At 39.6% G+C, this 12,587-nt stretch overlaps 1 protein-coding gene across 1 annotated transcript; it reads right to left on the reverse strand.

Moving 5' to 3' along the window:
- Positions 1–208: 208 nt before the first annotated feature.
- On the reverse strand, positions 209–10,817 carry LOC117759501 (intestinal mucin-like protein). Its single transcript, XM_034581656.1, has 19 exons — positions 10,553–10,817; positions 9,115–9,254; positions 8,795–8,966; positions 8,344–8,591; positions 7,937–8,120; positions 7,532–7,715; positions 7,045–7,223; positions 6,853–6,922; positions 6,620–6,750; positions 6,216–6,250; positions 5,945–6,113; positions 5,313–5,411; positions 5,175–5,218; positions 3,986–4,108; positions 3,493–3,591; positions 2,355–2,483; positions 2,140–2,179; positions 1,458–1,581; positions 209–811 (listed from the first exon to the last, which is right to left on the reverse strand). Exons 1-19 carry the CDS (start codon positions 10,686–10,688, stop codon positions 586–588), a joined length of 2,532 nt encoding a protein of 843 aa, XP_034437547.1. The 5' UTR covers positions 10,689–10,817; the 3' UTR covers positions 209–585.
- Between the last annotated feature and the right edge of the window lie 1,770 nt (positions 10,818–12,587).

Genomic DNA, 12,587 nt, shown 5'->3' on the forward strand with positions numbered 1-12,587 from the left:
TGTCACCTTCCAGGAAGAGAGGACATACTGTCTGCTTGATGTCAAGAAGTTCCAAAACCACAGGAGTGGTTCTCTTCGACAGTGCTGGTGATTAGCCCGGCTTTGGCCAGCGCAGCTATGTATCCTACCAGGTGAATGAGATTGATGGCATTCTTAATGGATAGAAAAATGAAACCAAGATGCCATTATAGTGTGTTTAATGAACTTTCATTTAGAACAGTAATGAAATTCACAGTAAACACACATTAAATTGAATTTGTGGCAGCTAGCTAGTTGTTACACAGCCTGAGAGGAAATGCATGACTAATAGTGAAATTTAAATAGTTACATACTCACATGTACAGACTCACACACACTGTACATTCAGTAGGAAACCAGGGCAGAAACAGATTTGATTAGCCTGCAGCTACAGTATGATCTTTATTAATGAAAATTGTGTAAGTTTACAATTTTGTCAAACATAAGCTTAGTATGCTAATGCATAAAACATAAATAGAGGAATCAGGTATGCAAATAAAGCTGATTGTTCATTCACGCTCCTACGTATTCATGAGCACTACGAGGGGCTGAGTCCTCATATTTGCCTCATCTCCTGCGTCGACGGGACCTGGTGCTGGAGGGAGTGTTCGCCATTTCACTGCGGCCAAGCACAGAGCATTCCGTCTTGAGGCACCCACAGGTGTCAATGTGGATGTAGGTGTAGGTGATCTCAGTGTTGTCACGGCAGAAGAGCTGGACCTGCCTCTCAGACGTGGCCAACTCCTGGCAGCAGGAACACATGTGTTGCAAGGATCTCATTTTGGTGGAGTAGCTGAGAGAAGAGAGAAATGCTGGTGTGAGGAAAGTGGAAGGACGGGTGTAATGAAATCAATTTAAATTTAAATTTGAGAATTCAGAGCTGTTTAGACAGTTCATCTTATATTCATACAGGAATTTAGCTAATTCTTTTTCAATCTGTAATTTCAGTTTTCTGGCACTTTCACTCATAAAAAGCAGTTCATGGTTAGTACCACTGAGCCGGTGAAATGAGTTGTATTCCGGAAGAGTGAGAAAATAATAAAGAGAGAGAAAATAACCCTGATAAGGTCTTGACCTTATTATGTTAAGATTTGGCCCTTCAAATTTAACTCAATGGAATACCTTTTACTATAATTTATTCTTCTTTTTGCCATGGTTGTTTTTGTGAAGCACTTTGTAACCTTGTTTAGATAAGGGCTGTACGAATAAAGTTATTATTATTATTTGTATTAATCTGAAATGTGATATTTGACATTGCCCTTATTTTAAAAAGTGCAGTTACCTTTCTCTCAGGTTCTGGGATGATCATACAGATGCTACACAACTTGGTTACAATAATCTACCTCTTATAGTGATCAATTTGGCCCGGAGTGGTTTCCATTGTATTAAGGGTTCTGCATGACACTGAAAACAAGAAAATTGATGCAAAGGGGACTCACAAGCTGAAGGTACCACACGCTCCACTGCACGATGTGACATTCACCAGGTGTTTGGACTGACAGCCCTTGCTCTCCAGCTGCACAGCAGTGGTGGACACGTTGCATGGACGAACCTTCTTCACACCTGAGGCAGCCAGGAGACATATATTGTAAGGGAATAACATCTCAATTATCCTGTTCTACTCATGTTTTATCTTTACATGTGTGGACAGTGAAGATTATGGTAGAGCACTATGATAACTTCTTTGGCTTTTGTTTTTGCTTTTGCTCTGGACTTATTTTGGTGTATTTGTATTTGCTGTTACAAGTAAAACAAATAATGCTACAGTTTAATGGAACTAAGCAGTAAGAACCTCTCTGAGTTGTCTGTTAATTGCTCTCGATCAACACTAAACTGTATAAAAACGCATGGGCAGATTTGTGAAAATAAGAGGAGGCTCAATATTATGCTTATCTATACCTTTTAAATGCATTCTAAGAGTTGCTTTAAAATGTAATAAGGCATTAATCCTCAGTCATGAAGACACATGCTTGTAAGGCCAGCAGTGTGACTGTCGTTTTTTGTATGAAAGGTTAAATGCTCTAATGTTCATCCTGAGGCTTAGTGTAACCAGAATGTAAGAACAGTGTGGCCATGTCATTGTTTATGCAGCTATGAAAACCTAATGGAAGCAATACATACAGACATGACAGCATCCATTTGGAGCTATGGTCTCTGTTCCCTGTGTGGAGATAAACAGATTCACATCAGCATTCTGTTGGGGAATGTTTCATTCTGTAAAGATTCACATTAGACAATAGGAGGCAGTTTGTTCGCATATTTAAGAAGCAATGTCATAATGATGATGGGGTGTGTTTGTGTGCGTGTGTGTGTGTGTGTGTGTGTGTTCAGTCTACCGGTATGCATTCATTGGGGTCGTAGGAAGGACACACAGTCCTGGCCTCAACGGTGATGAACTGATTACCGATCTTTACACACTCAAACTTCACACAGGGGTTCCCAGTGGGGATCCAAGTGGTTCCAGGCTGAGGAATAACATAACAGAATGTTAGTGCACAATATCAGGCAGCACTGCATCAGTTTCACTACCATCTTCATATCTACTCTGTGGACTGATGTTGTTCAGACATCAAGGCACTGACTCTGAGCCAAAAACATTTTAATATGAAGAAACAACGTCACTTCCAACTAGTTAATTGTTAATCACTTTCCAAAATGCAGCATAGTGGAGTTTTTTATTATTATGTTTGCCTCTATTTCAGACAGCGTTTGTTTGATAATCATGTATCAACTTGCAGATTTTCAATCTAAAATATGATACTGATTCTCTTCTCTTATTTATCCTGTGAAAAGCGCACAATCCCTGGAACTATACCAAGAGTGACCTTTTTAAACTCCACATCCATAGGCTTGTTCTATTTCAATCTGCCATTATACTGTATATTATTTTATACTGAAATCACAGAAACTAGAATTACCGCCCTGTGGTTGTATGCCCTCACCAACCAGTGCAGTTTCAGCCTACATACATTTCTTTCTGGACTTATATGAGGGCACCCTGACCTTTACATTTGACCCTTGACCAATAAAATCAAATTAGTTCATTTGTGAGTTCAAGCAAACATTTATACCAAATTTGAAAGGATTTCTTGGAGGTGTTCTTGAGATATCGTGTTCACAAGGCAAAAAAGTTCCTCTGTGAGGTCCCAGCAATCTTGAACCTTGACCACCAAAATCTCACCAGTTCATCCTTCAGTCAAACAAAATGTTTGTACCAAATTTGAAAAGATTCCCTCAAGGCGTTCTTGAGATATTTTGTTCATAAGAATGTGACGGAGGGACAACCTGAAAACATAATGCCTCTGACCACTGGCTATCACCAGTGCGGAGGAATTAATAAAGGTGCACCTGCACAAATTAACACAATGTGATCTGGCAGCCTTATCATTGTATCTAAAAATAAAATTGTATCTCTTTTTCTACTCTTCTCTCTCCAAACACACATACATTGCATGTGCACTCATATACACAAACCTTTAAGGTGTGTGTTTCATTGTTCGACAGCGTCACAAAGCAGCCTGTTTGGACACACTTTCCACAGCACCGACCAGGGACGCTCTGGTAGTCATAACCCTGAGGAGAGACACACAGACAAAAAAACTCACCATACAAAGAAAACAGCAAAATGTAAAAACAGCAAAAAGATCAAGTCTAAATGAGAATAATTGAATTTAATGTTGTGCTTAGTATTCAGTGGATTCACAGTATGGCTCTATCAACAGATTTTCTGTTATTGGTGCACTTCCATATATGTAAGAAATTTAATTGAAGTTATCGATGGATTTACTCATTCAATAATGGCAGAATGGATTTAAACAGCAACTAGAAGACATGGTTCATTACTGTTGAAAGGTTTAAAAAAACTACTAGAAGAGAATGCGGTCAGTGAATCTGCTCATCCATAAATTCACAGAGCGTTCATATGTAAGAATGAACTGATAGAGGGGGGGGAAGAGAGCAGTCTTACCAGAGGGCAGTGTTTGTCACATGGTAGAGGCTGACATTTTATCGAGTGCAGACGGCTGCTGGTGTCTATCTGATCACTACAGGTGCAGTTATCACATGGGTTCATGAGCACTGGTTCTCCAACCTGGATGGACAGAGAGTCGGCATGGTTACAGATACATATGTTTGTAAATGGGGTGGGTAGAACATTAGAAACACTATGCAGTATAGTACAGTCCAATACAACACCACTGTAAACTACAGCTTCAATTATAAACATATGGTTAAAATCACAGTGTCAGTCTAAAACTGATCTTTGTAAAAGGAGAATTTGTCGCTGAGCAGTCGCATTAGATTGCACTATATGTAGCAGGTGTATCTATGAGTGAAGGATTTAGGGAAATCTTTTTGGCGGAAATGGAATATAATATTCAAAATTATGTTTTAATTAGTTTATAATGACCTGACATCTGTGTCCTAAAGCACTTACTAATCTATATATAGTTCATTATATAGTGAGTTCACCATTTTGTAGTGCTGTCTGAATTTAAGTAAAACATTTAATACACTATATAGTGGATTATTTCTTACCAGAATGCATCGGGAAAAATAGTGTACACAATGGTCACTAACCAAGCCATATATACCATCATACAATGCACTCATGTCAGAGAGATGATAGGGTAGTGTAAAATTAACATTAACAAATTTATTGTGGGATTTCCCACAATAAATAATTAATCCTGTGACAATCATGTACTTATCAGTGGAAAGAAAATGCACTAAGTAGTGTTCGAACGCATTTTTTCCTTTTGCCAATGAGTTCACTATATAGTCCTTTACATAGAAGTCCCTATATAGTGGAGTAGGGGATGGTGAGTGAGTGGATGATTTTGGACACAGCTCAGGACTGGGTTCTGTTCCATGGAATGGCAGTAGCTACAGCCCAGAAGAGACAAACCAAATGCTGGCTTTAGTGCTGCTTCTTTTGTGTTTTTCTGATACCCAAAGGCAACTGTAGCTGCTCCTACACACTTGGAAAGGGAGGGTAAGTCTGCAACATGACCACTGGATGCCACTAAATCCTCCACACTGAACATTTAAGTAGCAAATATCATTTGTTATGATATGTTAAAAACATAGTGGTAATTTCAAGACACACACACACAGACGGACACAAAAAAAACAGATGTAGATGTGATATGTCTCACCTCATATTCTTGGTTGTTGACAACACACACATTTGGTTTAAGCTCTGTAAAGGAAAAGGACCAATCATTGAATTCCTTTTGAATGTGCTGCAACAATCACAGTGGCAAAATAACATTCACACACATGAGCACACTCACCGCAGGAGTATTTGACACAGCAGACTCCCTTAACGGTTTTTAGAGTGTGACCAGCAGGACAGGGCGGCACAGAATCAGGGCAGTGCCTCACATCACACTCTGTTCAAAGACACAGATAGATGAGTTCAGAAAGGACTGTTCACACCATCAAATAACAATCCAGGAGATCTGACACTAAAAAACAAGTGCTTATAAAATTCATACAGGCATGAAAACAGGACGATGTGGTCATTTGTCATTTGCTGCACTTTTGTGGTCCATTACAATTACAATATGTATGTCATCAGTCATCTTCATACTATCACATTCATACTTCATACTATCACATGGACCCTATTCTTTTAGTTTTTTCTACTTCACAATCAACAGCAGGAAAGAGTCTACTGGTGGAACATTAATTTACAACAGCTGCATCAGAGGTCTGTCCCACTGTAGTACAAGTTAGTGGACATCTGATAAATACAAAATCAATCCAGAATAAAGTGCTGCTCAGGATGTTTCCCTCAGAATATACTGAGAGAGGCTAAACACAAATACAAATGTATATGTTAAATAAGTAGAATCACTGTGAATTGAGCAGGAAAGCTGTGACTACAGTGTTAAGAGATGCTTCCTTCTTGGTTCTCACTTACCACATTTCTCCTTCTGACAGCAGCCGGTAGTGTCAGTGACCTTGACCTGACCTTCTTGGTCACAGGTGAGTGGTGGCTGCGTTGGACAGGACACATTTCGGCAGGTGACCTGCTTGGAGTCCTCCTCACATATACACTCCTCACAGCCTTCTATCCATGTTGCATTGGCCTGAGAACACAGTGTTTATTTAACTATTCTGGCAGGGACCATGGCACAATCACAGGCCGGTCAAAAGATTATGTAATAATTGAGTGTAGAAAAATTATTTACCTTCACCCATTTTTTGTTTGGCAGCCGACAAATTTCTGTTTGGAGGAAAATAAGTAAGTATACAGTTATTTCCATCATAGACCTCAAGGGCTCAGGTTAATACGTTAATAGTCAATATATCCTCTCTGGAATCAAGTTTGAATTCATTTATTGTGATTTTAAAAATAATATTACCTACTATACTGCCTCTTCATATTGAAAAACATTTGGTTAGCATTGAGCTCATGTTTTAAAGTACATGTCCAAATTCTCTTTTGTTAGTTAAATGACTGTATCTACAAACCAGTGATTTTGATGAAAAACTAATGAGGTTTTGATTTAGTCACAAAAAGCCATCAAGCAGATCACAACATTCATAAGTGCAACACAGCTTTTCGCTGTACAGCCGTGCCATCTCTTCCTACCGCAGTCTGGCACACATTCTTGTGAGTTGGAAGAGAGGAGTAAGCTGCCACTTGTGCAGTAACAACCCTCCAGCTTCCCGTCTGTCATGGCACTGAACTCATTGACAGTGTCTATGAATTTCTTGTTGTACCTGGCAGACACAACAGTATACAGTGTGAGGCAGCACATTCATAAATCAATAAAAAGTGATTATTGCAATGGGCAAAAATAAATTGGAAGTAAACTGATATACCAGGAATCACAGGTAGGCTCCACCAGAGGGCCACATGCCTTATACACTTTGGGACTTGGACATTTAAATTCTATGAGGAGAAGGCAAGACAAGATTTTTTTAAGAAGAGGTCATTGCTGTGATGTCATTGGTGATTTTCTTTTTTGTGTGTAATTGTGCTTGAAATAAATATTGCATATTTGATTTGCATACCACAGAGTCCTTTCGTGGCATTCCTCCAGTCAATACATAGTCCAACATCGGCACAGGCTTCAGCGTAGGATTTTAAGCTACTGCAGCCAATGTGATGAATGTGCATGTGGCAAACATCAAACTCACAGCCCTCAACAAATGGACTGTAGTCGATGATCTTGTGGCAAGCTTCAAACACACTGGAGATTTATAGAAAGAGGACACAAACTGAATGCATCACCTCTTGGCATTACACAGGCATGCCAAGATGTAAAAGTTTGGACATTCATTTAATTTATATTTGCTTGTAAGGCTTTACACAGGACATTTATATTTCCATCCAGAGGTGTGTGTAATTACTCGTATAATACACCAATACAAAAACATGTAAATTAAAGAATATGTAAATTATAAAATTTACAACAGAGAATTAACATTAACTGATGATTTAACCAGATGTTAGAGATGACTGGTGCATTTCTGACACTTGTTTCCATTTTCTTCCTACCTGCTCTTGATTATCTCACAGATGGTGGTATTACAGGTATTTGGCGTTGGTGTTGGTAGGGGCTGAACTGGAGGTTCACAGTGACTGTTGTTACTGTGCCACTTGTGCGCCATATGAGGACACGAAGGATCGATTTTCCCACTGGGCAACATGCAGTCATCTGTCCGGTTGTTGTCACATGTGCCTAGAGAAATCCTCATCATTAGTAATTGGTAAAACATTGATACAACTCAAACTCAAGTGTTGTCTTCTTGCTGAATCACAAGGATTATGTAATAAAAAAAATTATATGAGCTCTTTTTTCCCCCAACAATGAATCATACTGAAGATGTGTCAAATAGGTAGAATCGGTTTGTTGAAATTATCACAAAACTACAACTGTCATCTCGTTTAATTTAGACTTACCACATTGTCCCTGAGTGTTGCCACCAAATTCACTGTAGGGCAGGGAGATGCTGAATATGAGCCCTGAGAAGGTGACCTTGGCATGAATTTTCGGGATGACGAGCACTGTATCAATACCGGTGGTGACTATGCGGAAGTCATCCTTCTGATATGCAGGACTTACAGGCTTGTCATTCACAGAAATCTAAAACAAATGCATAAAGAAGTGAATGTCACAAATAACCCTTCTATAACCCACCCATTTTTTCGATGCATTTACTCTATATTGTATGAAATCCCCTCTTTGGACGCTTTTAAAAATTAGGATCAGGTCAGTTATGGCAACTTAGCAAGTCCAAACCTATGGTTGCATTTGCACTGAAGGTTTGAATAATACATTTTTTATGTTAATGGTGCCATTTGATTACCTGGTTTGTGAAAATGCCCTTAATATCCTTCTGTGTAATAAAGATCTTGAAGCTTTTGTAGAAGACAGTGATGGATTGAGGACAGGACAAGTCATCAAGTGAATTGCAGTAGACGTTATCGATCATAACGCTGAAGTTGTATTTAGGCAGGATCTCTTTCACCAGCCAGTAGGAGCAGTTGCCTTGAAAAGCATAGTATGTTCCATCGAAGGTGACATAATGGGGGTCTCCCCAACCATAGCATATACCTGAATAGGATGAAGATATTACATTTTAAAAATAAGATTTCAAGTCATCTGAAATGATCTAATACACAACATCCATTGTTAAAAATAAGATTATAAGATAGTGTAAGTCAAATCAAATAACTACGTCACTAGTTCAAAATCTACCATATATTGAACTTAAAAATGTTGCGAACTGGGAACAAAGTGAAGTAGGACAGACTTACATTGGCATTCGTAGTGGGAGCAACATTCATCATCATTCTTCACTTCGATAGCAGGGAAGGTATTTGCACATACTAGAGGCTCCAGAGTTGGACATTGTGTGTGTTTATAGGTCACAGAGCCATTATCACATATTCCTACACTACAGTTCTTTCCCTTCCAAGTTTCGCCATTCTGTGAGGAGAATCATAGGTTGGAATTAAAGAAAAAAGGAGGGGGTGGTATTCCCATAGAATACAAAATTATTTATTGATGCTTATAGCAGTTCAACAAATGCATTAAAAAAAGTATGTGCATGAACAAAGTGGAAATAAAGAATCACCTCTCTTGGGGGAGTTTCATCATTGCAATCTCTCCCAGATGCAGCACACTTGTAGTGTTTCTGCACTACATGACAGTTCTCATCGCAGTACCCCAGGTAACAGTGGCCATCATGGTCTGTCTCATTGTAGACTATGGAACCTGCAAATGAGGCGCAAGAATATTCCTGAAAACGTTCTGTCACGTATTTGAAAGCATGAATTAAACATGCATAACACAGAGTGATATACTGAATATACTGATATACAGTAAACATACACTCAGTCACACTGACACAAGTGTCCCAATGACAGATGAAGGAGCTTAACACTATTTCTATATGACTAATATGAAGACACTTGTGCTTTTAAAATTCTGCTTGTAAATGACCAGCTGGGATAAAATGTAAGAGTAATGCTGCAAAAAAAAAATGTTGTGCCTCGAGATTACGTACAAAGTAAATGCAAAGACAAGAAACAAGCAATTCAAGGATGTCACAAATGTTGAGCTACTTCAGGCAGTTAAGCTGCACTGCTTTACTTCCTCCATACAGAACCATACACACCCTCACAATATGCAAATGTTTCCCATCTCTCCTTTGGCTTTTCAATAACTCTGCTGCCCTAAGTTGCTGCCAGTCAATTAACCACCCTAGCATCCACCTACAGACTCTGACAGGGGGGTCAAAAATATTTTTTCTTTACTACAAATCTCTATGTAATCATATCCGGGGAAGTGATGAGGTCGCCGCCTAGATGCAAAAACTCTTAACGATGTTTTGCTGCTTTAATATTCATTTCAGCTGTTACTTGTCTGTCTGAAATTGTAAAAAAGTCAATGGTGTTTCCAGATCATCCATAGCATTTATATGTATGTCAAACCAAAGGTGAAAAAAGCACAGTAAAACAGTGCATCAACCTGCAAATATATCAACACACCCACTCACTAACTGTGGATTTTCTAGACATTTTGCTGCTGTTTTCTCATACAGGCTCATTCTTTACTAGGGTGCTGGCAGGAAAGGCTCTGGAAAAGGTCCAGAGCAACTGAATCAGAAATTTGCATTTTCTTCTCTCTTCAGGGAAATATGTTCAGTGTATGTCTTATACCTGTACATGGTCAAAGTTCAACCAGAGAGTCAGTTTATTACATATCAAGACAGTTCATAGAAGCCACTCAACTTCCTTTTATCTTAGATCTTTCTGATTGTCTTGATTTCAATATTTAACTGCATGACCAGTCTAGTCAGTCTAGTTATTTACCAAATAGAGTTGTGCTAATTCAAGTCATTTCTGCCTGAGTAAGGGTTATGAAAAGCTATATACCAAAATTAGGTTGGTGAATAAACCAAAGCAATAAGCCAAAATGTATGGTAGAAACCACAATGGTGTATACCATCAATATTTCTCAAATGGAATGCAAAGTTTAGAAAAGGTGTGCCTTTAGTAATTAGAACTTACCACTGCTGAACTTTGTACCATTATGAAAGCAATGGCAAATCAGTGGCAGTGTAACTGGTAGTGTAACTGGTTGAGTTCTTCCTGTCACCACAATTGTGGTAGGTGTTTGTGTAGAAGGTCCTGTTGTAGGTGCCATTGTGGTGGTAGTTGTTTCTGTGGTGGTTGAAGTAGTTGTTGGTGGCTGAGTTGTTGTTGTCGTTTCAGTAGTGGTAGTAGGAGTTGTGGTCGTAGTAGTAGTTGTTGGTGGCTGAGTTGTTGTTGCAGTTGTGGTTGAAGTAGTAGCAGGTATAGTACTTGGTTTTACAGTAGAAGGCGTTGGACACTCACAACATTTGAATTTAATCTCATAATCAAAACACTCTTGCTGAAGTCCTTGTTGTTTGTTGTTGCATATAAGACCCACATTCTTATTGCAAGTCACAGCTTGTCCCACATTGGAGATGGCAAGATGGGGGTAAATAATGGCTCTGCACTGGACTTCTTCTGGAGCTGAGCAAATGTGATAACCAGCAGAGATTACTTTCTGGATGGATTCATCATCCCCACCACTAGGGCCTGGTGTGGGCTCACCAAGATTGATCCAATTTGACCAAACACATTTCATATCATGTCCCCCAGGGCATGGTCCAGCTGTAGGTGCCCTGGTGGTGGTAGTTGTTTCTGTGGTGGTTGAAGTAGTTGTTGTAATTGGCCGAGTTGTTGTTTCAGTTGTAGTAGTTGGGGTTGTGGTCGTAGTAGTAGTTGTTGGTGGCTGAGTTGTTGTTGCAGTTGTGGTAGTAGGTGTTGCGGTTGAAGTAGTAGCAGGTATAGTACTTGGTTTTACAGTAGAAGGTGTTGGACACTCACAACATTTGAATTTAATCTCATAATCAAAACACTCTTGCTGAAGTCCTTGTTGTTTGTTGTTGCATATAAGACCCACATTCTTATTGCAAGTCACAGCTTGTCCCACATTGGAGATGGCAAGATGGGGGTAAATAATGGCTCTGCACTGGACTTCTTCTGGAGCTGAGCAAATGTGATAACCAGCAGAGATTACTTTCTGGATGGATTCATCATCCCCACCACTAGGGCCTGGTGTGGGCTCACCAAGATTGATCCAATTTGACCAAACACATTTCATATCATGTCCCCCAGGGCATGGTCCAGCTGTAGGTGCCCTGGTGGTGGTAGTTGTTTCTGTGGTGGTTGAAGTAGTTGTTGTAATTGGCCGAGTTGTTGTTTCAGTTGTAGTAGTTGGGGTTGTGGTCGTAGTAGTAGTTGTTGGTGGCTGAGTTGTTGTTGCAGTTGTGGTAGTAGGTGTTGCGGTTGAAGTAGTAGCAGGTATAGTACTTGGTTTTACAGTAGAAGGTGTTGGACACTCACAACATTTGAATTTAATCTCATAATCAAAACACTCTTGCTGAAGTCCTTGTTGTTTGTTGTTGCATATAAGACCCACATTCTTATTGCAAGTCACAGCTTGTCCCACATTGGAGATGGCAAGATGGGGGTAAATAATGGCTCTGCACTGGACTTCTTCTGGAGCTGAGCAAATGTGATAACCAGCAGAGATTACTTTCTGGATGGATTCATCATCCCCACCACTAGGGCCTGGTGTGGGCTCACCAAGATTGATCCAATTTGACCAAACACATTTCATATCATGTCCCCCAGGGCATGGTCCAGCTGTAGGTGCCCTGGTGGTGGTAGTTGTTTCAGTGGTGGTCGTAGTAGTAGTTGTTGGTGGCTGAGTTGTTGTTGCAGTTGTGGTAGTAGGTGTTGCGGTTGAAGTAGTAGCAGGTATAGTACTTGGTTTTACAGTAGAAGGTGTTGGACACTCACAACATTTGAATTTAATCTCATAATCAAAACACTCTTGCTGAAGTCCTTGTTGTTTGTTGTTGCATATAAGACCCACATTCTTATTGCAAGTCACAGCTTGTCCCACATTGGAGATGGCAAGATGGGGGTAAATAATGGCTCTGCACTGGACTTCTTCTGGAGCTGAGCAAATGTGATAACCAGCAGAGATTACTTTCTGGATGGATTCAAC

This window comes from Hippoglossus hippoglossus, chromosome 3, assembly GCF_009819705.1.
Source record: "Hippoglossus hippoglossus isolate fHipHip1 chromosome 3, fHipHip1.pri, whole genome shotgun sequence".
NCBI lineage: Eukaryota > Metazoa > Chordata > Actinopteri > Pleuronectiformes > Pleuronectidae > Hippoglossus > Hippoglossus hippoglossus.

Coding starts and splice junctions, on each gene's coding strand:
- LOC117759501 (XM_034581656.1), bottom strand. CDS start 10,688: ATGGCACCTACAACAGGACCTTCTACACAAACACCTACCACAATTGTG. Junction 6,251..6,619: donor AGAATGTGTGCCAGACTGCG/GTAGGAAGAGAT, acceptor TCCTCCAAACAG/AAATTTGTCGGCTGCCAAAC. Junction 6,114..6,215: donor CAAACAAAAAATGGGTGAAG/GTAAATAATTTT, acceptor CTGTGTTCTCAG/GCCAATGCAACATGGATAGA.